Source organism: Lissotriton vulgaris, chromosome 7 (assembly GCF_964263255.1).
Source record: "Lissotriton vulgaris chromosome 7, aLisVul1.2, whole genome shotgun sequence".
NCBI classification, from domain to species: domain Eukaryota; kingdom Metazoa; phylum Chordata; class Amphibia; order Caudata; family Salamandridae; genus Lissotriton; species Lissotriton vulgaris.
In genome coordinates this window covers 1,643,978,015-1,644,004,679 of record NC_141695.1, presented here as the reverse complement: position 1 = coordinate 1,644,004,679, position 26,665 = coordinate 1,643,978,015, and the positions used below count along the sequence as shown (strand labels likewise).

At 46.8% G+C, this 26,665-nt stretch overlaps 1 protein-coding gene across 4 annotated transcripts in view; it reads right to left on the bottom strand.

The window, feature by feature from the left end:
• The window catches only part of STAU1 (staufen double-stranded RNA binding protein 1), a 576,538-nt gene that overhangs the window by 318,259 nt on the left and 231,614 nt on the right, over positions 1–26,665 (bottom strand). For all 4 annotated transcript variants that reach the window (XM_086932622.1, XM_086932620.1, XM_086932621.1 and 1 more), the window contains 2 exons: positions 6,070–6,213; positions 5,824–5,970 (listed from right to left, as the gene is read on the bottom strand). In XM_086932622.1, the coding sequence (XP_086788748.1) occupies positions 5,824–5,970; positions 6,070–6,213 (291 nt within the window). The remainder of the gene's footprint in view (positions 1–5,823; positions 5,971–6,069; positions 6,214–26,665) is intronic.

The following is a 26,665-nucleotide window of genomic DNA, read 5'->3' as shown; positions in this document are numbered from 1 at the left end:
CCCTAAAAAGGAGTTAGAAAAGTGACACCAGAAAGAATTAAAGTGATCAAACAAATGGGTCCACCCAAAACACAAAAAAGTGTGAATGTTTTTGGGAATGGTTTGATATTGTAAGCAGCGGGTCAGTTGTTTCTCACTGATAGCAAAACCTCTACAGAGGTTAACACGGAAGGATGTGTAAGATCCGATTGTTCTGGATGAGAAGTGTATGGAAGCTTTTGTAGAATTGAGAAGCAGTCTTTGTCATGCAACTGCATTGGGAATGCCAGATTATTCCAAAGAATTTGCATTGTACTTTTGTGTAAGAGATGGGTGTGCACTCTCAGTTCTATCTAAGAAATACGGAATGGCACGACGTCGAGTAGCATATTTTTCTGCTACTTTGGACTCAGTGGCTGCAGCGTTGCCAGGATGTTTAAAAGCAGTAGCAGCAACGTGTGTGAGCCTGGAAACAAGGGGAACCAATTGTGATGGGAAACAAGGGGAACCAATTGTGATGGGAAACAAGGGGAACCAATTGGGATGGGATCCCCAGTCACAGTGTATGTGCCACATTCTGTTGAGATTCTTTTAACTCGTACGCAGTATCTTACCTCTAGTCGGCTGACTAAGTACAAAAGAGTGATTTTGGGTGCTGAGAATGTGACTGTGGTGAGGTGCACAATTGTGAACCCTGCAACCCTGTTGCCAAACTCCTGTTGTGAGGAAGTGAGAGAAGAAGCGGATCATGATTGTTTGGATGTGACAGAATTATGCACAAACTCAGGCTTGACACAGAGGACAGTACATTGGAAGAAACAGATTGTGAGATTTTTGTGGATGGGTCATGTCTGAGAAAGGAGAAAGGTGAACTAAGTACTGCCTATGCTGTGTGTACCATAGAGGGAGTTCTTGAAGCATCCTGTCTAAAAGGGGTACATTCTGAACAAATTACTGAACTAATAGGTCTGACTAGAGCGTGCACAATTTCTAAAAGCCTGAAAGTAACCATATTCACTGATAGCCAATACGGATTCGGGGTTGTCCATGATTTTGGACAGCTATGGATGCAGAGGGGAATTCTGACTTCTTCAGGTTCTCCTAACCATAATGGCAAAACTGTAAAGTAATTATTGGATGCTTTACAATTGCCCAAAAGAATGGCAGTGGTTAAATGTGCCACACATAAATCAGGAGATGATTATGTGACGAAGGGCAACAGATATGCTTACCAAATTGCACGTTTTTGTGCACAAAACTCAATGGCTTTAAACCGATCAGTTGAGGAAATACCAAATACCATCTTGTGCTTACAGCAACATTTGAAACTCAGGAAGAAGTTTGGCAGATGCAGGAAGAAGCAAGTGATATGGAAAAGGAGAGATGGAACAAAACAAGTTGTAGCAAAAGAGCAGAAGATGAACTACGGGTCTATCTTGATGGGGGACCATGGCTACCAGAGTCTTTACTTTCCCTCATGCCCAGAGTTTACCATGGAATTGCACATGCTACAAGAGAAGCAATGATCAGATTCTTCAAGCAGTCATGGTACAACCCAAAGTTCAGGGCCATTGCAGAGAGACTTTGCCAGAGGTGTATAGTATGTCAGCAGCAAAATCCAGCCAGAAAGACAGTTGTTAGTCAGGCAGGGGATGGCATTTCCTTTGTCTGGGAAAGCCTTGAGTTGCATATCCAAGGCAGAATAGGCATTTGAAGCCTCCTGCCTTGATATGCTGATCACTTAGCCATCCTGCTTGGAGGAGGATACAACACCTACAATTGGAGCAGGCATTGTTTTTGCCCTCAGAGAGCGCATAATCTCACCTTCAGGGGGTCAGAAACCTGACGTCACAAGGGCATATCTGCTCATGCAGATATGTTCACACATGTAGTATAGTGCACACTGCCTTAGGGCTATAAGGCCTGCTGAAGGGGTGACTTACCTATACTGCATGCAGTGTCTGCCGGCATGGCACACAGGAGGTGTGCCATGTCATGTCTTCACTTTTCTCTGTACCATGGCAAGCAGCCTGCACTGGCAGGTTGCATGTTGGTTCTGAGGGGTCCCTAACGCTAGCACAATACCACACATTGCAGCATTGGGCGCAGAATGCCCCTTAAGGGTAGCTGGCTCCTCCTTTAAATATTTGGGGATCCACATTACAATGGACCCAACGGAATTTATGCAAAAAAATCTGGCGCCACCCATGGAGCGGCTTAAACAAGACGTCAAGTTCTGGGCGGGATTGCCTTTAACGATGCTGGGTAAAGCGGCGCTTTATAAAATTCTTACCCCGTTTTTTGTACATACTAGAGAACACACTGTATCCAGTGGCACCAGGATACTTCAGGAAGGTGGCGGCCTTGGTATCTGGTTTGCTATGGGGCAACCGCCCAGCGCGTATTGCACAAGCCAAAATGCACAGGGGATGGTACGACGGGGGAAATCGCACTGCCGAATCTCAAATTATATTACTGGGCGGCTCATCTTAAGCCCAATAATCAATAGATCCATGTTTCACAGAACGACCCGGCTTTCCAGGCAGATAGGGCACAACTCGGCACCAATAGTATGCTAGCCCCGCTCTATGACCAACGCCGAGTGCGAAAATTGGTAGGACCCACGAGACTCACCGCAGCGCTGTGGCACACTGCACTAGCGGCATTAGGCTGGAAAGGGAAAATAACCAAGCTCACCCCACTTTGGGACTCTCGTGCCTTGGGAAACCTGAGACACAGTAAGGGCTTCTCTCATTGGGACACCATAGGGATATCCACGGTGGGAGACCTATGGGAAAGGGGAGAGGTTATATCATTTGCCCGTTTGAGGGAACTGTACGATCTGGGAACACAGGAATCTTACCGCTACGTTCAGATACGTCTCGCACAGCTCGCTGCCATCCCCATGGGGAGGGGGTACCAGAATCATCCCCGATTGAGGATCGTCTCCTCACAGATTTTATGATTGAGCGTGCGACGTCGCTGACATACCGCAAGCTAATTAACAACTTACCTGACCCAATGACTCCATTGAAAGATAAATGGGAGGGAGACGTAAATGCAATGGACGAACACGAATGGAATGAAGCGCTTGCGTCCCCAAGAGAAGTGGACATCTCAGCAAGAATGAGGCTCGTGCAACTCAAAATTTTACACAGAGTATACTACACAAGAACAACGCTACACCACATACACAGAGCACAACACCCTTACTGCCTTCGTGGCTGTGCGGAGGAAGGTACTTTTTTCAACACAATATGGGACAGCCCACATATCCAGGAATACTGGAGACAAATAATGCGCACTGTGTCACAGACCCTGGAGACCTCTCTTATCCCCGAGCCACGAAAATGTCTACTAAACGTATGGGGACCCAACGACGTGTCCATACATGGCCAACTCTGGGTTACATTGGGCATGATAGTAGCCAAACGTGATATCGCACAGCGCTGGGGGGTGGCGGAAATACCAACGAAAACACAATGGTGCATGAATATGGATAGGGTGATGGCGACGGAAAGGGCGGTATACTTAAGCCGAGCATGCCCAGGGAAATGGAACAAAATCTGGACCCCATGGAATGTGTATAGAGGGGAGATCTGTGAGCCTCTACCGGAGGATGACCCACTAACGTCAGGAGGGGGAGGAAGACTGATGTGCTCTAAGGGTGTGACAGGCGGGATGATGACAACCGGAGTGGGGGAGGGACCCAGGACCTAGAGGATAGGGAATTGAGGGTAGACAAGGGCGGGACTCCTGGAAAGCTACGTACAAGAAAGCCCAAGCATTCCCAACATGTCATTAAGTGCTTGATTCATCGGGTGTAAACAGTGGTACGCACAAGGGGAACGCCCTTAGATTCAGCTAATGCAACGCTACTTATTCATCGATGACCGCAATGTGATTTCTTTTTTGCTTTCTTTTTGTTATTTTTATAAAAAATAGAAAACTAAAATCTCTATTGATCAGAAACTTATCGCTATTTATGTGCCTTTCAATTTGCCTTGCAATTGCCAATTTTCTTCTAACTACTATAACCAGTTTGAGGCCTTAACCTGGTGCAACGTATCCATCAATACATGATTGCGGCCAGCCCTATGGGTTGTATGCCAATAGCTGTGTAATATTGTAAGGTACAATAGAGGTTTAAAAAAAAAAAAAAAAAAAGCACACATTGCCACAGTAGTTCCTGGCCCTGAATGGAACTTCTTTGTTTGGCAATGTATACTCCTTGTGAAAGAGCAGAATGCTTTCATTGACAGTGAAACCAGATAGAGAGCGTTATAAGAAAAACAAATGGACTTGGTTAATGCCAGACCTAATTAGAGGCCCAATTCTTAAAGAAAGTAACAAAAGTACACCCATACTATATGTCCTTGCATTACTGCAGATTTACGGGTTTTATGAATCCACAAGCATTTACAGAAGTAGTCCAGGAAATCGGTCTCCCAGAAAATATTTTTGAAACGCATTTTAGAACAAGCCACAATCCAATCTGCATGTGTAGATGTGCTCACGCGAATATCTGTTGAGTGTTTACAAGTTCACCTTCCCTGCAACCACTTTTTTCCGCAAGCCTGGAAGACATTTTACTCTGCCTTTGTCAGGAGTACATTTCCAACCTTTTTCAGTATGGAAAAAAAATTAAGAGCTGATAAAAAAACCCTAAAACATGCAAGTTAGTAGGTTTGCAAAGATTTAAAAAACTCCAAAAGGCATTCAAACCCTGGAACTATTTCTCATCACTAACTCCAGCCCCAGTATGTAGATCGGCGGAAAGGTGGTAAAATAAGGGAATTTCTAGTATTAAAACTCCATTCATAATCAAAGAGGCTATTACCAGAGCTCCTATATAATGAAATTGCTGCCATAATTTGTGGCTGCACTACGTGGCACCAAAGGGACAAGTGAGTTTTTTTACAGGACACGTAGATTCATGAAACAACCTGTCCCAGGGACACGTACATATTTTATTAAATTACACACCCCTTTTTGAAGCTCACCTATTAAACCAAGACCCATCTGGCTTCCTACAGGAGGGAGGCAACACCTCAGGCTTAAGGCAACAAGTTGTTTGATACCTTGGGAGTATATACTTTGGTTGCAAGGGCAGCTGAGGAGTCGGTGTGTAATCCTGCAGTCGCCAATAGGGCGAGTGTTTCCACGCACTGTAAAAATGACAGTTTCACATTTTTACAGAACATGAGAAATACATGTTCTGCCCAAGAAGTATGCTGCACCCTGCCATAGAGCTCGGTAGGCCTGCCATAGAGGTGACTTACACATTTCAGAGGGCCATTTGGCTTTGCAATACCTTTAAATGCCAAAGTCAGGCTTGCAGTTTGAAACTGCTTCCAATGTCCAAAATGGTGGACTGGGAGACTCCTTTTACCTTTGTCACACCCAGGGTGGCACAATCAGTGTTGCAATCCCTAGAGGGACCCTCTAACTTACATGCCGGTGATACCATGCACTAGGGACTTACAGCTAAGTTAGGCTATGACAACTGGGTATAACCAAAGTAACCTACACATTTTGGGGTCAGGGCACTGGCACAGAGGTCTGGTTAGCAGGCATCAGTGTACTCTGAGTCAGAAAACAGCATCCATCAAAAAACTTGGGGGGACCTTACAAAAAGAGGCATTACCTTATAAACTCTTACCCATATGATTATAGGAGTCAACATCACAGAAAAAAGAATGCTAATGGAATGGTATCTTTAATAGGCTTACATGTATGCTCAACATTCACCACTTTAGCCTGATTAGGATCAATGTTGTTGTGAAAGTTAGCAACCAAAGTGTCATCTCCTACAGTAATCTGTGACGTAAACATTACCAGTACCTTTTCTTCAGTCTTTAATGCTGGCTTTGGTGGCTGAGGTTGTGGCACCTTGAAACCTAAAAGCTCCAACATATTTTCTGCAGCGTTGCGCTTTGCTACTTTTTTATTGGTGCCGTTCCCTTCAGCAGTGTTTGAACCTACTTTTACCTTTAAAAGGAGATAAAAAGGAAAATAAGGATTAATAATGTAGGAGTCAAACTAAAAATAACAGTAATACCAAAACGGTTTCAAAAACAGTTTACAAACCTGCATAACAAACTCTCTGCGCCTTGGAAGCCCACGTTCTGTGATGAGCATGTACTCTGGCTCTTTCTCTTTCTTGGCTTGTTGTATTTGAGCAAGTCTGCTAATTGGATTCATTCCTTGACCATACTCTGGGCTGGTTTGGAGCTAGAGGAGATTTGTGAAATCACAATTAATAAGCATACAAACATACCAATTTGAATAAGTGACTTCAGACAAATTACACACCGCAATCTGCTAATGGTCTTTATTGCAAAAGAGTCCAGAGCTACACTTAAAGCATATGTTCAACAGACCCAGAATACCAAAATCTTGTTGGGTAATGAGCTACAAATAACATGCATTTTAAATAATTACTCTGCAATTCCAAATCCGTAGTAAAGGGATATCCACACAGGCAAGACAAATGCATGAAATGTGGTGCAATTAATATGATTTTGAGTTCAGAGTAGTGAACATTACTAAGTATGCCATCCATTAATACAACAGTAAATGCGTATGATCGATCCATCAAACAATAGAAAATCTCCTTTCCAGTTTCAACCATGCTCTCTGGGTTAATTGTAGACAAACATCAAACTGCCATCAAGGAGGATACTGTATCAGCACACAAACTCCTTGGTCTACACAGCGTCCACCTTCCCATATAGCCTCCATTCACACCTCTACTAACCCCTTACCACAAGCTATCCATCAACCAACCACTAACACGTGCAACCAAACCTGCCACACAAAACTCTCATGTGATCTCTCAAGCTGATGCAAACAGACTCTACCCAGACTACCATATCTCTACTTCCGGTGCTTCTTCCATCAAAAGGAATCCTTCTGACATATCCAACAACAACATATACCTTTCTTACAGAAAAGCCTCCAACCGTATTGTATGTAGAAAACAAAACAAAAACAAGCACCAACAATAGTTATATGGCCACATAACAAACAGCAATTAAACACATAGGCAGTGAAACAAATGAACAACAAATCCACACATATAATTGTATCAGGCTTTCCATATTAAATATAAATAGCTGCTGAACACATATAGCCAAATTTCACTAAGGGAGCTTAGTTACAGTTATTACCGATATGTGGGGTGGTTTTTATAAAGTTACAGTGTGTAAGAAAGTGGGTTTCTGTTGCAGTACCTCCCACTTTTTGCTTGCCATTTGATGCAGTTTTGACAACTAACCAGATTCCCAGTACCGGTGTTCTATCCCTAAAACTCTACCATGATTGTCACAACTTCAGACACCCCCGTACACCCTGTAAGTCATTAGTAAATGGTACCCCTGGTACCTAAGGCATTGGGAATGAAGAGGGTCAACTAGGGACTATTCACCAAGGCAATGCAAACTGCCACTGCAGCCTGCATGCCATGGTGCAGAGAAAAACAACAATGTCAACATGGCACACAGCCAGTGCTGCTTGAAATGCCACACAGGTAAAGGTAAGTCACCCCTCGAGCAGGCCTTACAAATCCCAAGGCAGGGTGCACTGTATACGTATGGGTGAGCCTATCTCCACGAGTACATATGCCCCTAAATTATTAAAGTCTACTCTTAATATTGTAAGTGCCAGGGAAGCCATAGAGAGTAAATGGGCTGGAAACTCGTGTTTCCTAGCACCATGATGGCTTCACTGAACCCAGGAGTGTTTGGTACCAAACAACTCCACTAAATAAACACACACTGATTCCAGTGTTTAAATTATTCGAACATGTACCCACAGGGCACCTCAGGGATGCCCCCTGAAACCCTACAAACCTTGGTGTGGTCTCCGACTGGCTTTAGACAGCCTGCCACCGCAAGACATGGTTCTTGACTCATGGGGTGAGAGCCCTTGCTCTACAAGGCCATAGACAAAGCGATCCTGGGTGGAAGTGTCACACCTCCTCCCCCTGGCAAGCACACAGTGCTCAAAAGGGAAGCTTCAAAGGCTTTGCCGCATTGGTAATGTGATCCCAGCCTCTGCTGCTAGCAATATATTGCAGGCCCCAGTTTAAACACCCACTTTTGGCGAGAGAACCGGCAGGAAAACTAAGTGAGGGCAGCAGGTGTGCCCCCCCCCCCCCCCCTCCCTTCACCTACTCCACCTCCTAGGCGCTCGAGGCGCAGTTGTGAGAAAGTGCCCTCTTTCTACATGGTTGCCCCCACTTTTTGCTGAATTGCTGATGTACTTTGACTGAGTGTGCCCTGGGCTCCTGCGCCTATGTTCTTTCCCGAAAACTACATAACAGCCTAAATCCAATTGGTATCACTGGCCACAGTTCAACATCTAGTAAGATGTATCACAGGTACCTAGGGCTGCAGCACTTATTGCGCCACCCTTATAGGTCCTGTACCCCGACACTCACACAATGCCTTTGCAGGCTGCGTGTCTTGGTGCAGAACAAAGTGATGAGTCAACATGGCACACATCTGTGTGCCTATATGTGTGCCATACCTACAACCCACTGCCCTGGCATGGATCAGTCACCCCTCTAGCTGGGTGCACTATACCAGTGGTGAGGGTACAGGTGCATGAGCCCTATACCACTACAGTGTCTAAGTCCATGTCTGCTGACCGGAAGTGGAGAAGTTACCACCCGTGGCTGTTGCTGATGCTGTTGCCGTACGCGGTTATGGTCGCTGCGGCTCTATCATCCTTCAGCCGCTTTCTGCTGTCTTCTGCTTTTGCTGGTTTTCAGCCGCAGCTTTTCGCTTCGGCCGCTGTCACCGTTATCGCCGCTAACGCTGCTGACAGCGCTGTCAATTGCGGTGTAGCGGACAGCTGGACAGCTGAGCTGTGCGGCAGACTGCTCGTGGCAGCTGGTGGGCAGCTTGTGGGCGGTACGGCAGCCCCCCGCTGCCTCAACTAGAGGTCTGTGCATGGTTGACGCTGATTCAGTTAAACAACGGAGAGGTGGACGGCTCGTGGCAGCAGAGCCCCGCTGCCTCAACTATAAGTATCGTGCCCTGAGCAGAGGGCACACAATTTAGAGGCCCTGGCCTAAAAGCTCAACTGAGGCAGACAGGAGGCAGGAGGTGCGCCACATGGTGCTCCAAAGCACCCCCCCACCCGAACCCCCCCTCCTCCCCAGGCATGAGAACATAAATATTTGTACACGGTTAATGCTATGACATTTTGTTAGTACATTTTGACACAAGTATTATACATTTCCTATATAAGTTCACAATATTTGATATGGTTGAATTATTAAGCAAGGTTCTGTATCCAGCGTGTGAGGGGATCCCAGATTTCCAACCCCATCATTTGTTTCCTTCTACCCTTCATACGATATATAGCTATTTCTAGATTATATGTGGCAAGGAATCTCGCCCGCCATTGTTGGAAAGTAGGAGTATTGTGGTCTAGCCAGGCTGCGGCCAAACATATTCTAAAGACTGCCATGGCAATAAATATAAGCCCTTGCATTTCTTTAGGCCGAATATATCCGTCCAATCCTAATACTAATTCTGCTGTTGTAATTTCTATTCTTGAATTAAAGATTTCAGACAGAGGTGGATATTTTTCCTATGAATTGTACCCAAAGTAGTACATGTAGCAAAAATGTGTACAGCGTGGGCATTCCGTGCCTCTGCCCGTGCCCACATGGCAATCTTATTTGGGTATAGTATAGCTGGAAGTACGTTTTATAAGTTAGCCGACATTAACCATGATTGGGATGCTTCGAAGGATCTCTCACCTGTCCCTTCCGCCATGTCCAGTTTATCTTGCCAATTTGCAGAGAATTTTTCCATTTTGTCCGGTAATGCGGACGTCATGTTATCATAGATTACTCCAATCTTGACTGTCATACTTTGGCAGATTATTTCAATTGTCTGATTTTTTTAAAACTTTGGACCTCCCCCTTTTTTCATTAAGAAGTCTCTGATTTGTAGGAACTTAAAGAAGTCTCTTTGGTTTAGCCCAAATTCCCTTTTTAGTTCCTCGAATGACTTAAAGCCTATGTTGGAGTAGAAGTTGCCACACCGAGTAATTCCCGCCCTTTGCCACCTTTTCATGCATACATCCCTAAATGGTTCTGGGAGATTGTTATTCCCCAGTAGAGTTGTATAATAGGAGAATCTCCCGATGCCCAGTAGTTTTCTTACGTTGTTCCATACTAAATATACACCCTTAAGAGTTTTGAATCGTACCTTTTTAAAATAACAATTGTACGTTAATCCCCAAAAATGTTAATCAGCTTCGTTGCCTAAGATTAGTTCCTGTGGTGTTGGGATCACCACCTCTTGCTCTGTACTTCTATTTGGGGTAAGCAATATATTGCTATACTTTAGCATCGTGGCCCACCACTAAACTTTGAGGTTGGGTAGTGCCAGGCAACCTCTATTTTTTGGTAGTGTAATGTATTTAAATGCTCTGCGTGGTCTTTTATAGCTCCATATAAATCAAGAAAAAAGTCCTCTATATCTTCGAATATTTGTGGGGTCAAGTCTAAACATATGGTCCTAAAAAAATATAAAAATTTGGGGAAGTATAGCATTTTAATGGCATTGCATCGGCCAACTAGTGTTAGGTGTAGATTATCAATTCTATGTAGGTTTTTTTCCGTTTGTTTTATCAGTGGATCCAAGTTAATTTTGACCAGATTGTCTAGGTCGGAGGTTATATTAACTCCTAGGTGAGTGGCATTAGCAACTATCCGGTTTTCCTGGTATACGACCTTGCGGTATGTAACTGTTACCACAGATTTTTTACAACGCATACTTTTACAACGCAGGTCATTTTACAACGATTACCTTTACAACGCATTACACTACAACGCACATACTATTACAACGCATACCATTACAACGTAAGTATAATTATAGGTAAGTTTATCTTTTTAAAAACATTTTTAGTGGTATTTGGTTATGGGGTACAGGGGTATTTTTAGGTTTTAGGGCTGGGTTTGGGTTTTGGGGTACAGGGGTATTTTTTGGTTTATGGGCTGGGTTTGGGTTTTGGGGTACTTTTAGGTTTTAGGGCTGGGTTTGGGTTTTGGGGTACAGGGGTATTTTTAGGTTTTAGGGCTGGGTTTGGGTTTTGAGGTACAGGGGTATTTTTAGGTTTTAGGGCTGGGTTTGGGTTTTGGGGTACAGGGGTATTTTTAACATATATTTACAAATAATAAAATTAAAATTAATTTTATTAATAAAATTATTTAATAATTAAATAATAAATAATTAAATTAAATTTTACAAAAATAATTATTTACATTATATATTGATATTATATACTTCCCTATACTTACGTTGTAATGGTATGCGTTGTAATAGTATCTGCGTTGTAGTGTATTGCGTTGTAAAGGTTTCCGTTGTAAAATGACCTGCGTTGTAAAAAATGCGTGGTAATGGTATGCGTGCTAAAAGTACGCGTGGTAACATCATATATCCCGACCTTGCTATTAACAACTAACTGTTTTGCACTGGTTAAGCTTGTATCCTGATACCTCCCCTAATTGTCTGGCTTCTTCTTCCATGACTTTCACTGCTTCCCTGGGATCCCCTGTAACTATCGCTATGTCGTCCGCATAGGCTAAGGTCTTGGTATCGCCATTTATGGTTTTGATTGGTGAGATTGCCGGGTTGGATTCTAGTCTAAGAATAAAAGGGTTGATGAAGATTGCACATAATAATGGGGAGCAAGGGCACCACTGTCTTGTCTCTCTGGTTACTCTAATTTTCCCCGACATTTCCCCTTTCATCATAACCACAGCTACAGGGTTTATATATAACATGCGAGTGGCTTTAATAAATTGTTCACCAATCCCACTCTCTGACATAGCCGTCCAAAGATACTGCCAGGAGACCCTATCGAAAGCCTTCTCGGCGTCTAATAGTATCAAGGCCATAGGGTCTCCTGCCACTTCCGTTATATCAAAGAGTGTTATGACCCTCTGAACATGGCCCGTGGTGGATCGACCCGGAATAAAACCATGTTGGTGTGGAGAGATAATTTTATATATATGTTGCGCCAATCTAGTGGCCAATAGCTTTGAATAGATTTTAAAGTTGCAGTTTATTAAGGTGATCGGGCGGTAAGATCCCAGTTCTGCATGGTCTTTGGTTTTTTTGGGTAATACTATGATTTTTGTCCTGGCCCATGAACCTGGTGGCTGTCCACCCAAGATAATATATGTTATTAGTGCGGTTATGATTCCCTTCAGCGGTTTATGAAATTTGGCATAGAAGTCAGCTGGTATGCCATCGAGCCCAGCTGCTTTCCCAATGGCTAAGCTGTTAATTGATAACAAAATTTCCCCCCTTGCGGACTTCTTGCTAAGTTTTCTTGGTCTTCCTCAAAGTCTAGCTACACTAGATTTTCGTAAATATTCTTCGATCTTTCTTTGGTTTTTATTAGTTTCCTTGTATAGGTCTTGGTAATAATCTTGGAACGCCATTCTTATCTCTATTGGGTCTTGTGCGAGTCCTTTTTTGGGGTCGTTAATCTCTTTAATTGTGTTTGCCATGTTTTGTTGTCTCACTCGTACCGCTAGGTGATGACCCACTTGTTCACTAAGTTCATATATTCTTTCCCTGTTCACCGTAGCTTTATCCACTGCATTTTTTGTAAATATATCTGCCATGTTGTTTATTGCAATGGCTACTATTCCCATTGCCTCTTTCGATGTTCTCTCCTCCTTGTACCGCCCTCATGAGATCTTCCTAAGCTACTACTAGCTTTTCCTGTAGTGTTTTCATTTTTAGTTTTGCCTCATGGTTAAGATTAAGTGAGAATCTTAGGGCTCGCTCCCAAATCCTGCCTTTAGAGTGTCCCAGATTATTTCAATCGGTGCGCTACCCATGTTATCCTCAAGGAACTCTGGTAACCATTTATTTATACATGGACAGTATTTTTCATTTAGTAGTAAAGCCCTCTCAAATGTCCACATACTCTGGCTATGTTGCGGCCCTTCAATATCAATGGTTAACATCACTGGATTGTGGTCCGATAGGACCCGAGGTAGTTTATCTATTAGGCATTTTGATAGAATGGTCTGAGAAGTGAATATATAATCTAGCCTGAATAATTTAGTGTGGGTGGGAGAAGAATGTGTAGCCTGGATCGGTGGGGTGTTTTGCTTGCCAGCAGTCCCCTAGCCCATGTTTGGCGCATAGTTCCTGGAGTATTCTAAATACTCTTTGTTTCCTTCCTTTATATGTAAAGTCGAACCCCATTTGCCAGTCCGAGTGTAAGTTCAGGTCAAAATCGCCACACACGATAAAGAGGGGCGGCCAGTGTACCAATTCATTTAATATAAATCCCAATAAGTCTGGGTCGTCGGTTATTGTTCCATATATGGAGCATATCGTGACTTTCTTTCCCTGACTATATTGACACTCTGTTATTGCCCAGCGCCCTAATTTATCGTCTGCAGACCTGATGAATTGAAGCCCCCCTCCAATTGCCAAAATGGCTACCCCCCTTGTCTTAGTCGCCTGTGTTGTGGATATAATCAGTCTGTATCCCACATTCCACATGTGTCTCTTGGATACAAATATTGTTAGGCCCCATTGCCCCGAGACCGACTGCTACGCTTTGTCTTTTTTTCAAGTCATTAAGGCCACAGATATTAATCGTTAAAATCCTTAGCTTAGCCATTCCTTGCGTAGGTCTGATACATCTTTAAACTATATCTTATCCTATGTTCTTGATTCCTATCTGAAAATCTATACCATTGTTGTGTAATTTCCTTTAATTTTGGCCATGATCTATCAATGATTACCAGTGCTGCGTTGTGCCTGTGTGCCCCTAACTCCACCCCCCACCCTCTCCCCCCCTCTCCCCCCCCACCCTCCCTCCCCCCCACCCTCTTCCCCCTCCACCCCCTCACCCTCTCTCTCCCCCCCCACCCCCTCACCCTCTCTCTCCCCCCCCCACCCTCTCTCTCCCCCCCTCCCTCTCTGCCCCCCCCCCCTCCCATTACCACCCATTGAGGCTTCCTGGATCCCGGGGAACCCAGGTGTGGGTGTCAGTATAGTCAGTGCGCCTCAGCCCGCCCCGTCCCGAGCCCTGTGTGTTCGCCATGTAATAACCCCTACAGTCTTTACTTTCCCCCCCTCCCTCTCTTCAGGATGAAACCCCATACTTTTCTTGTCTTGTACTTCTGGTCTTGTCGCTGGTGGTTTTTACAATGGTGGTATTTCTTTTTAATGTTTTTGATGTTTGTCTGTTTTCCTGAATCTGAGATTTCTTTTAATTTATGCCTGTGCCTGAATTTTGCTTATAAAAGTTAGTGTTGTTCCATTGAAGATTATTTTTAGTCGAGCTGGGTTTTGCAGAAAGACTGTTGCGCTGATTTGCTAAAAAGGGGTAAATAATTGTCTCAGCCTCCACCTTCGTTCCACTGTGGCATGAAGCCTTTGTGTTCCCTCTTACTGCTGGGCCGAGCAAGATCGTAGATGGCTTCGCACAAGAGAAAGTTCCCGAAGTGTATCAGCATTGCCCTTGGATATTGTGGAGGAGTGTAAGATCGCTTTGGGAAAGTTAGGGGGGGGGAAGCGGTAAGCACGCTGTACCTCTGTCCATTTCCCAAGATTGTATTTCTGGGAAGGCTGTTTTAAGGAGGGTGATCATAAAGCCCCTTGGGCCGGTTCCCTCTGCACCTTCGGGAATCCAAAGAAAACGCAGATTATTTCGTCTGGCTCCATTTTCGTGACCTTTTACCCTCAGGATTAGATCTTTTATAATTCCCTCCTGTTCTTTTCCTGAGTTTGAAGATTGGCAACGTCTTTCTCCAGATTTTCAGTACGTAATTCTACTGAAGCCTCTGTCTGAGATTTCTAAGCAGGTATTACCCACTTTTCTGATTGCTCCTTGCAGTTTTTGGATGGCAACATGGTTTCTCGCTAGAAGCAGAGATGCCGGTTTCATATATTTCAGAGTCCGATTCCCCGGTCTCTGCTATGATTGCTGTTGTGCTCGTCATATCTTTTCCCTGAGCGGGGACTGAGATCAGGGTTCCTGGATCCAAAGCTGGCCTTGTCGCCACCTTAGATTCTGATGCAGGCACTGTAGGGTCTGCAGGATTGGTTATTCCGTTGGCTCCACCATTTTGGGTCCCTGGGTTATCCCAGCTTTAGGGGAGTTACTCAACCCTTCCTTTGGGTAGGGCTAAAGATATTAGAGATCCTTGGTTTGTACTCTACTGATTGCCTGGTGGTTTTTGGCAGCTGCTTTCAGGTTTTTGATTGTTTGTATTCTCTTTGCCTATATAGCCAGCAGTTCCAAGTTATCGTTGAGTTCTATATCCTTCCCCTTCTCCATATCTTGCTCATTGTCCTTATCTTTATTCTTGTCTTTGTCTTTATTTTTATCTTTATTTCTGCCTTTTTCTTTGTCTTCATTTTTATCTTTATCCCTTTTGTCTCTGTCCTTGTCTTGGTCTTTATTTTCTTTAGTTTTGGATCCCCTGGTCTCAGGTCGTCTCTGTGTGCCCTTGGTTCTCTGCGTGCTCAGCGTGCTCTCGGTGCTCTGTATGATACGTGCGCTCTCTGTGCTCTGGGTTTTCCAAATCTCATGTGTGTCTTGTACTCCTTGTGAGGTTTGTCGCAGGTTCTGCTCACTGACCTGTCCGTCAACTGCCCCCGTATACCCTGCCATTCCTCGTCTTTGTCTTGTTGCTCCGTGTTTTATTATTGCTTTTACTTTTTTTTTGTTACCGCTTGAGCTTTTTCGGGTCTGCGCCCTTTTCTGCCTGCTGAATCACGATGATCACACACAAGGAGGTTGATACTGTACCCTTTAGCCGCTTTTTTATAGCCTCCCCAGGTCACTGGGACATAGAAGTTCACATGGATTCTCACAGCAGCGCCTAATAGATTTTCCTCGAATGCTCCCAGCGCTCCCAGCATCAGGCTTCAATCTCTCTGATGTCTGCCCCGCCTTTCCTCTGTTGCCCTTGACAGCAGAGTAGCGTGGCCGACAGCGGCGGAGCAGCGGAAGGCCGACCAAGCAATTGAATGGCAGATCGGTGGCAGCAGCCGTGAGCAGCCGTGAGCGGCAAACCACAAGACCGGGCAGTAGATGTAAAACGTGAGTGCAGCCAGTTTTTTGAGGGCACGAGGCTGCGAGTTGATGAGCTGTGGGTTGAGAGTTGACAGTCTGGCACCTAGAGAACCAGGCGCCAGGCACCTTGATCTTGTCTACCGTGCCTCGTGGTCTCGTGGCCAGACCATACCGGGATAACAGGAGCACCAAACAGTCAGTCAGTAAGCACCATGTGACTGCGCAATCACCGAGACAGAGACCGAAATGTGAAGCAGGGGTTGGCAGAGATTGACGAGGAGAAGGCAGGCAATCCGTAGTTGAGCTGAATTGATTCGTAAGTTGTAACTATTTAGTTATTACAGCTACAGTTACAGTTACCGTTGCCGCTGAAGTTGCAGTCAAAGTCTATCGTTATTGCTGCTACACGTTAGCTACAACTTTTCCGGCTCGGAGGTTTGAGATTCCAGCACAAACACGCACGCACTAGCACTACTACTAAGCCATTCTAAAAATAGAATTCCCCAAGAGCTGATTGAGACAGGCGACGAGAGTGTACCTGAAAGAACTGGGTCAAGCTCGGGGGCTCCTATGAAGGGTATGGGGCTAATTAGTACTCCATCCTCTATAGGAGGAGGGCTCAACTATTCCCAGCTTAGAACGAATATGCTACTTACCAGTATGCATCTGTTCTTGGCATGTAGGGCTGCTGACATTCATATCTGTGCATAGATCGCCACCTAGTGTTGGGTCCGGATGATCGCACATTGTTGTCCTGGAAGAGTCTTCGAAGTATCACGAGATAGGTGGCTCCTCCCCTGGACTACAGTGCGCATGGGCATCAACTCCATCCCCAGATTGTTTTTAGCCATTGTGGCAAAGATGGAGTGTAACACTGAGTGATGACCATGCTAAGAGTATTTCTGAGTGCTGCAGCCGCTACAGGCGCCGGGGAGGAGGGCGGGCGATATGAATGTCAGCAGCCCTACATGCCAAGAACAGATGCATACTGGTAAGTAGCATATTCGGTTCGAGGCATGTGGGCTGCTGAATTCATATCTGTGCATAGAATACATAGCAGTCCCACCATTAGCGGAGGCCGCCTGTGCCAGCTGCAGCAGTTTGAAAAAGTGTTTTTAGAACAGCCTGCCCTACAGCTGCCTGCTGTTTGAAGTGCACATCTACACAGTAGTGTTTCGTAAATGTGTGTGTGGTAGACCTTGTGGCTGCTCTACATATGTCTTCTAAAGGAATATTTCCAAGGAAAGCCATGGAGGCCCCCAACTTCCGGGTGGAGTAGGCCCGTGGGGGGACCGTTAAAGTGCGCTTGGCATTTTGATAGCAAATTTGAATGCACTTAACGATCCACCTGGCTATACCTGCTTTGGAAATGGAGTTGCCCTTGTGTTGTGGCAAAAAGGCAACAAATAGTTGTTTTGTTTTCCGAAAATCTTTAGTCCTATCAATGTAGTACATTAATGCTCTTTTGACGTCTAGTGTGTGGAGCATTCTCTCCGCCACTGACTCTGGATTTTGGAAGAACACCGGCAGTTCTATAGTTTGATTCATATGGAACTGTGAAACCACCTTAGGAAGAAACCTAGGGTTAGTGCAAAGCACCACCCTGTTGGAGTGAATTTGTATGAATGGCTCTTGGATAGTTAGTGCCTGGAGTTCACTAACGCGTCGCAGCGATGTAATCGCTATCAGGAAAGCCTCTTTCCATGTTAAGAACTGAATCTCGCATGAATGTAGAGGCTCAAAAGGTGGACCCATCAGTCTGGTGAGGACCACATTTAGGTTCCATTCAGGAGCTGGTGGGGTCCGGGGAGGAATGACTCGTTTGAGTCCTTCCAGAAAAGCTTTGATGGCAGGCACTCTGAAAAGTGAGAGATGTTGCCTGTTTTGTAGATAAGCTGCTATTGCGGACAAATGTATACGAATGGAAGCATAGGCCAGATTGCATTTGTATAGATGTAACAGATAACAAATGATGTTGTGAGTAGACGCGTCTAGCGGGTTGATGTGGTCTGCACAATAAATGACAAACCGCTTCCATTTTGCCGCATAGCATGCTCTGGTGGTGGGTTTCCTTGCCTCTCTTATGATATCCATACAGTTGGGAGGGCAAGTTGAGGTAGCCAAATTCTAAGATCTCAGGAGCCAGATCGCCAGGTTGAGCTGTTGAGGATCTGAGTGCTGAATGTCGCCATGGCTCTGCGTCACAAGCCTGGGTGTGAGGTGCAGCCTTTGATGCGGTACCATGGATAGTTCTAGAAACGTGGTGTACCATGGTTGGCGTGCCCACGTTGGAGCAACCAGGATGAGCGTCATCGAGTGTTGCTTCAGCTTGCGTGCCACCAGTGGTATTAGAGGTGCTGGGGGAAAAGCGTACGCAAATATGCCTGACCAGTTCATCCATATCGCATTGCCCTGCGACTGTGGGTGTGGGAACCTGGCGGCAAAGCTTTGGCATTTGGCGTTTTCCTTTGTGGCGAACAGGTCTATCTCTGGATGACCCCACTGTTGGAAGTACGGGTGGAGTACTGATGGATGCATCTCCCACTCGTGCATTTGGTGGCTGTACCTGCTGAGCAGGTCCGCCATCTGATTGTCCTTGCCTGGGAGGTGTTCCGCCATGAGGAAGATGTTCCTCTGAATGGCCCACTTCCACATGCTCTGAGCCAGATGAGACAACAGTGGAGAGTGTGTACCTCCCTACTTCTGAATGTAGTACATGGCCGTCATGTTGTCCGTCCGGATCAACACGACCTTGTTGCATAGATGTACTTTGAACGCTTTCATTGCCATATAGATAGCCATCAGTTCTAGAAGGTTGATGTGCATCTTCTTTTGCTGCGTTGTCCATAGTCCCTGCACTGTGTAGTGGAGTACATGAGCTCCCCATCCCTGGAGAGATGCGTCCGTTGTCAGAATGATCTGTGGCACAGGCTCCTGGAACAGTCGTCCCCTGCAAAGGTTTTGTGGATTCCACCAATGCAGAGAGTTGTATGCACGACCGGATCCCAACACTAGGTCTTTCAACTGTCCGTGAGCCTGATTCAACTGACGTGCTAAGCACTCCTGAAGCGGACGCATATGTAGTCTCGCGTGCGGGACTATGAAGATGCAGGAGGCCATCATGCCTATCAACTACATGAACACTCGTGCCGGAAGCGAGTGTTGCGGTCTGAATTTTTGTATCAATTGAATGCTGCTGATCCTCACTGAATTTGGCTGTGCTTTGGCTGCCAGAGTGTCTATTGTCCCGCCCTGATACTGTCGTACCTGGGCGGGCTGAAGGTTGGACTTTGGGTAATTTAGTGAGAATCCCAGATCGTGAAGAAGGTGAATGGTGGGGACATGTGGGCGGCACACTGCTTGGCCGACTTTGCTTGGATAAGCCAGTTGTCCAGATAAGGGTAGACTTGAACGTTTTGTTTCCGTAGGTGTGCAGCCACTGTCGCCAGGCACTTTGTAAACACCCTGGGTGCCGTCGTCACTCCGAAAGGGAGGACCTTGAATTGGTAATGCTGATTCTGAATGGTGAATCTGAGGTATTTTCTGTGTGACGGGTGTAGCAGAATATGAAAGTATGCATCCTTCAGATCCAATGTTGCGAGGAAATCTCCCTGACTGAGCAACGGTAGAACCTGCTGCAATGTTAGCATGTGAAAGTGTTCTGATAGAATGTACTGGTTTAGGGGTCTGAGGTCCAGTATGGGTCTGAGGGACCAGTTCTTTTTTGGGATCAATTAGTACAGTGATACACTCCTGTACCTCTTTCTTCCACAGGCACAAGCTCGATTGCTCCTTTTTGCAGCATGACTAGTACCTCCTGCTGCAATAAGTGCAAATGCTCTGTGGACATAGGACGGTGTCTTGGGGGTATGTTGGGTGGAGTGGATGTTAACTCCAGACAATAACCGTACTGGACAAGCTTCCTGACCCACCTGTCTGTGGTGATGGATTTCCAGACCGGCAGGAACTGTTGTAGTCTCCCCCCGACCGGTGTTGTATGGTCGGTGGGCAGTGACAAGGCATCACTGTTTGTTAGTGGCGGAGGATCGGGAGCTGTTTCCACGACCTCTGCCCTTGGCGCTGTTTCCACGATAGCCACCTCTACCTTGTTTGGTGTATGTGGTTTGCGCGCCACCTTTATTGTACTGTGTTTGCTGGGACAGCTGGCCTCTGGAAACTCCTCTATTGCTTGAGCGACGAAAAGAACCACCCCTGAACTGCTGCGGCTGGAGAGCCCTCATAGACTTTGCAGTTTCAGTGTCCTTTTTGATTTTTTCCAAGGTGGTGTCCACCTCGGGTCCAAATAAGTGATCAGGGTTTACAGGCTGATTTAGTATGGTGGTTTGTATCTCTGGCTTGAACCCGGAGATTCTCAGCCAGGCATGTCGCCGTAACATCACACTTGTGTTAATGGCTCTGGCCGCGGTGTCTGCTGCGTCCAGTGCACACTTGATAGAAGCATTTGATATGAGCTTTCCTTCCTGTATGGGCATCTCTGCTGCCTCCTTATATTCATCTGGCAAGTGTTGTAACAGGGTCTCAAGTGTATCGTAATGGGCCCTGTCATATCTGGCTAAGAGTGCCTGAGTGTTTGAAATGCGCAAGATATTGGCCGCTTGAGCTGCCACCCTTTTCCATGATGCTTCTAGCAGTTTAGATTCTTTGTCAGGGGGAGGAGCATCACCCGTTGTTTGAGAGTTCGCCCTCTTCCAGGCATTGGAAACAACCAGAGAGTCCAACGGCAACTGTCCCTTGATGTAGGTAGGGTCCCCAGGCGCCGGTTTGTACTTTCTCAATTCTGGGGTTTATCACCCTGGCCCTCGTGGGCTCTTTAAAAATGTCTCCAGCATGTTTTAAGACACCCTTTAGCATTGGCAGAGTTTTGACAGTTCTCTCTGAGGTGGAAAAGGTGTCAAACAAAAAATCCACTTCAATAGGGTCAGCGTGGAGCTGGACATCATGATTTTTGGCTGCCCTTTCAATAAGTGCATTAAACGCCTCCGAGTCTTCAGTAGGCGAGGTTTTTACAGCATACACACGACTGTCCGGGGCAGTGTGTGGATCTCCTGGGTCAGCAGCGTCCGCCCAGGGTTCATTGTGATCTTCAGGATCAGTGTCTATAGGATAGCTGTACTCCTCATTGTCACCTTTCCCGGTCTCCACATCGGAGTAAGTGGGCGAGATAGGAGCAGTGTCTTGGCCACGTGGAGATATAGGTTCGACAAGAACGGGTGATGTAGTGGAATCCTTCTTCTTTTTCAATGGAATTCTATATGACTCCATAGGCTGGACCGGGGCGATCTTTCGTTTATAAATCGAAAGTCTACCCGTGTCGGCGTCGATGAATTGTTCCGACTGCTCTTCAAGCGGGGGTTGTCGATGCTTTGTAACCACTACCGCAGTTGTGGGCTTTGGCCCCGTGGACACCTTCTTGGACGCTTCGACGGCCATCTTAGGGGCGAAGGCCTTAGGTACCACTTTTGGCGGCAGCGTGAACTGGATGGGCGCCGGTGATTTTTGAGGTTTACTGGCAGGCTTCAGTGGTGGAGTATCCTTCGGTCAGACAGTCTAAGCCTTTTCCTTAATTCGTTTCAGCGGTTCAGACACCTGCTTCGAGAAGGAGGCCGGCGGCTGCGTCGACTCGACAGGTTCCTTCGAGCCACCGCCAGGCGTGGACTCGAGGTTCGTTCTGCTTTTAGCATTGTCTGGTCGACGCGTAGGATCGAGAACCTTCTGAGCTCCAAGTCCTTTGTCAGTGTTGACGGTCTTCGGTGCCGATGTTTTCGGGTCGACGTCCTTGACCATTTTTTTCGGTGTCCCAGTCTTCGGCTCGACACCCTTTAGCGACCTCACCGGGTCGATAACACCTTTATGCTTCATCGGTGCCGATAGTTCAGAGGACTTCGAGCCGACCAAAGCAATACACACTTTTGGTTTCGAATTCGCCTCCAGTGCCTTCGGTTGCGTAGACACCGAAGCTTTCTCTTTCGGTTTCAATTTGGCAACCCGTGGCTCGTTAGAAGTGTCCGAAGCCGGGCCCGGAGGCGAGGCTGTAGAACCCAGTGTAAGATCTTGGGTAAGGCCATGTGGCGATCCCTCGACCTGAGCCTTATTAAGAGTCTCGGCCCCCGTACCAACGTTTGGGCCTAGCTCCTCGCTCGAGCTATCTTCCACGGGCCCAAAGGCCCTATCGTCGTCTCCTACCTCATCGACGACATCTTCAGTATCGACCATTTCAATATCAGCGTCGTAGCTGGAGTTGATCTCCGATGCGGGATCAGACAGGTTCTCTCGAACTTCCCGCTCTGCTCCCTCATCCTCCTCGGTATCGAAAAGGTTCACTGGGCAGGTGCCCTCAGCTGGGCCTCCTTGCGCGCTGCGCGTCGAAGTCGAATCGTCTTCTTGGAGCGGAAACGAGAACAAGCCATACAGCTGGCTTCATCGTGATCCGGCGACAGGCACTTGTTGCACACCGGGTGGACGTCGATGTGAGGATATTTCGAGTTGCACACGTGACATCTCTTGAACGGGCTCCGTTCCATGGTGGTTCGTTAATAAGGCCTCTGGCGTCGACCGGGCCTTCAGTGCCGAAAAGCCACGCGGCTCCTCTGGATGTCCGGCTCGGGAACTGAGCTGGAACAGAACTGGGCACCGATCGCAAGACAATACCGACGATATAATAAAGGCCTTTTGGCCAAAAAGAAAGTTTTTTATCAATTCCGAACTGGAGTTAACAAATATGCATCCGAACCCAATGGCGGAAAAAAACAATCTGGGGATGGAGTTGATGCCCATGCGCACTGTAGTCCAGGGGAGGAGCAATCTATATCGTGATACTTCGAAGACTCTTCCAGGACAACAATGTGCGATCATCCAGACCAAACACTAGGCGGCGATCTATGCACAGATATTAATTCAGCAGCCCACATGCCTCGAACTTAAGGATTTCTTTATTAATAAGGGTGTCATAAAAAATGAGTAATGGTGATGTTAATTTACCCCTCGTATTGGAAAATGCAAATAAAGACCAAGCAGAATTTTAGGACTCCATACCTCCCAAGGAGCTGAGAGTCAGTGGAAATCAAGTACTGAGCCCTATACAATCAATACAAAAAGTTCAATTAAGCCAAGATGTATCTGTGGCGAAACAATCAACACACAAAATGGTAGTCAACGCCCAAGTTCATGCTGCCCCAATTAATGAGTACATAAAGGAGGAGTCTCAATGTAAGATGCGGCCTGGTGTAAAGGTTGATCAGTCAGTGGTTGTGAGAAAGTGCCATCTTTCTTGCCTTGGTATGCCCCCACTTTTTCTGACTGCTGATGTGCTTTGACTGAGTGTGCCCTGGGTTCCTGCCAACCAGGCACCCAGGGCTTGTGTTCCTTCCCTAGAAACCGTGTTGAAACCAACCCCAATTGGCATCTCTGGCCACCTGTCAGCCCCTAGTAAATGGTACCCTAGGTAGCCAGGACATGGTGACCAGAGAAAACCCCCTAGGGGTGCCACCCGTAGGGGTCCTGTACCTTGGTACCCACACACTGCCTTTGCAGGGTGAGTGCCTAAGTACAGACCCAAACAAAGAGTCGACATGGCACACATCCCTTTGTGCCATGCCCACCAACCCACTGCCCTGGCATAACTCAGTCACCTCTCCAGCTGGGTGCCCTATGCCAGTGGTGTGGGCACAGGTGCATGAGCCCTGGGCCCTACCCAGGGCCATTCCTGGGCACTGAAAGTTCAGTGAGGTCATTAAGAGGATATGGTGATGGGAGGTTGTCATTACGAACTCCACAGCACCATAATGGCTACACTGAAGACTGACAAGCTTGGTACCAAACTTCTCAGCACATTAATACCGCACTGATGCCAGTGTGAGATTTAATGTACAATGCACCAGAGGGCATCTTAGAGATGCCCCCTGAAAACCTAATCTACATTCCATGTCTGGGCTGAGTGGCTGCAGAGGCTGCCACACCGCAGACATGTTGCTGGACCCCTGGGTGGAGAGCCCCAGCTCTCCTGGGCCTGCAACAATGCACATCCTGGGCGAGGTGCTAGGTCTCCTCCCCCAGGATGGGCAGGGGGAAGCTTTAAAGGCATGCCGCCTCTGTGATCTTCTCCAGAACATTTGCTGTACCCAGCAACTGGCCCCCACCACTTCTAACCCCACTCTGGCGGGAAGACTGGCGGGAAAACCTACGTCAGGAAGGGGGGGTGCCAGCCTGTGCCAACCCCACCCCTCAGGTGGGGGAGGCGGGGTGAAGCACGACCCCGGGCTCCGGCCATCTTGAAGATGGGGAGCTCTCCCCAATCACAGCTAGGCTACTGCCCCCCTCCCACAGGAGAGGAGTAGACTAGGGGGTGTACTCACCCCAGGACAGAGACACATTGGTCCCTGTCCTACCTGTAACGCCCCCAAATTCAGTATTTAGGGGCCCCCTGAACCTACCTTCCTTAGATCCCGAAAGAAAAAAGAAGATCAAGAGGAAGAATACCCGCCGTGCAGCTGCTAACAACAGGATGACAACAACTGACTTGGCCCCAGCCCTACCGGCCTGTCGATCATGGAACCTGCTCCTGCCTAAATTCCCGGCGACTCCTGCGGACAGCAACCTTGGGACACCCAGAGGACCTGCCTGCCTTGACCCTCCTAAAGACTGGGATTCCCATCAGCAGAGGCTCTGCTGCAACAACCCCCCCTGGTGCCAGCCAGGAAGCTCTGGACTAGCCCACTCTGCACCCGCCAAGCCCGGGCAGTGCCCAACTGAACCAAGACCACAAGGACAACCCCCCGGCGACTGGGACCTGAAGTCCAGTGCCCAAAGACCCTCCTCGACAAACCAGACGACGCCTGCAGACTCGGAACCAGGGGCCATCCCAACCGCGACCAGCTGAGGGTAAGCTTTTCCGACACCCAAACACAACCCTGCACCCGGCGCCCTACAGCCCCCTGTGCCTCCCTTGGGGGTACCTACCTGTGCTCCAAGATCCCAACTTACCTCTCGAAATGCTGGTCGGCCCTGGAGAGTCTCCGTCCCCGAGCCAGCAGCCTTTGTTCCTTATTCACCTTTCCCATTGGATAACATTGAGCGCCCGACGGCTCAAGAGCACCCTGCACCCAGCCCCCGAGGGCCGCCGGCTGTGCCACCCTTGTCCTATCCTACTTCCCCCCCCCTTGCCCTGAGCAAGTGACCAGGAGCCCAGCCCCCCACAGCCGTGTGACCTGCTAGCCAGCAGCCACTAACCGATAAATCCCTTTCCCTCATTGGATATCATTGGGCTCAATTACCTCTGCACCGGGCCGCCCCTGTGCTGCTGGGGCTGAACCAACTGTACTTACCTGACCCTGGCGGACCCCTGAGTCTATGCCCAGAACCTTAACTCCACCAGCCAAGTATTCACCTGGAAACCGGAACTCACTTACCTGCCATTGGATAACACAGAAATTTTTCGAGTCAAAATTGGTCAAAGTGTGAAGTTTTGGAAACTGAAAATATTCATATAAAATCAGCCGAATTCCGAAGTACTCACCTGTGAGCAGGGGAGAAGCCAGTAATGCACCTTGCAGCCCAGTACTGAACCTCAAAAGTAATCCTTACCGGGTTTACTAGTAATCTGTATTTTCTCCGTAGAAACCCATTGTCTGCTTTTCTATGAAATTTCTTTTAAGTGTCTACTTTTGAAAACTTGAAATATTCTTTAAAAATCATACAAAATACTGAAACGCAATTACCTACTTGTTTTAAGTTAAGACCCCAGTGCTGGCCCTAGGAGCCCAGTACTGGATTACAAAAGTAATGTGATCATACTTAACCTGCAACCTGAATTTCCTCCCACTGAATAACATTGTGAGATTTACCTGGAAAAGTTTCTAAGTGTGAACTTTTAAAACGGCTTTATATTCATGAAAATTCACTACAGTAACTAAAAAGTTTTTGCTAATCTTAGACCCCAGGACTGAATCTAGGATCTAGTCCTGGAACTACTAAAGTAATCTGTACTGTAATCAACTATACTTTTATAATAACAATCCATTGAGCTCAATGCTAAAGTGTGTCTAGACTTGAGTTGGCTTCAGCAACCCCTGTACCTCGACCAAGCTACCACTTTTGAGAGTAAGGTCAGTCCTGACTTTAACCTCGGTTATACCTTTGGGGTTTGTGGACTCTATACATACTGTACTTCATTATAGTCCAGTATATATAGAGCCACTTTCTCACAGGAGTTGTTTCATAGGACTTATCAAGCTGCACTATGCCCTTGAATGTTAGTGATGCATCGGTTACCTGTATGGGGGATGTGCAGGTTAACAAAGTGTCCCAAGACCTTTTGATTACTGGGATGCCCATGTTTGGGGCTGATAAAACAAGCATTTACAATGCAATGGTTTCGCCTTTGGAAAAGTTAGAGCTATTGGCATTGCTCACACACAGAGCCAGACACACACACACAGAGCCAGAAGCCAGACACACACATAGAGCCAGACACACACACACACACACACACACACACACACAGAGCCAGACACACACACACACACACACAGAGCCAGACACACACACACACACACACACACACACACAGAGCCAGACACACACACAC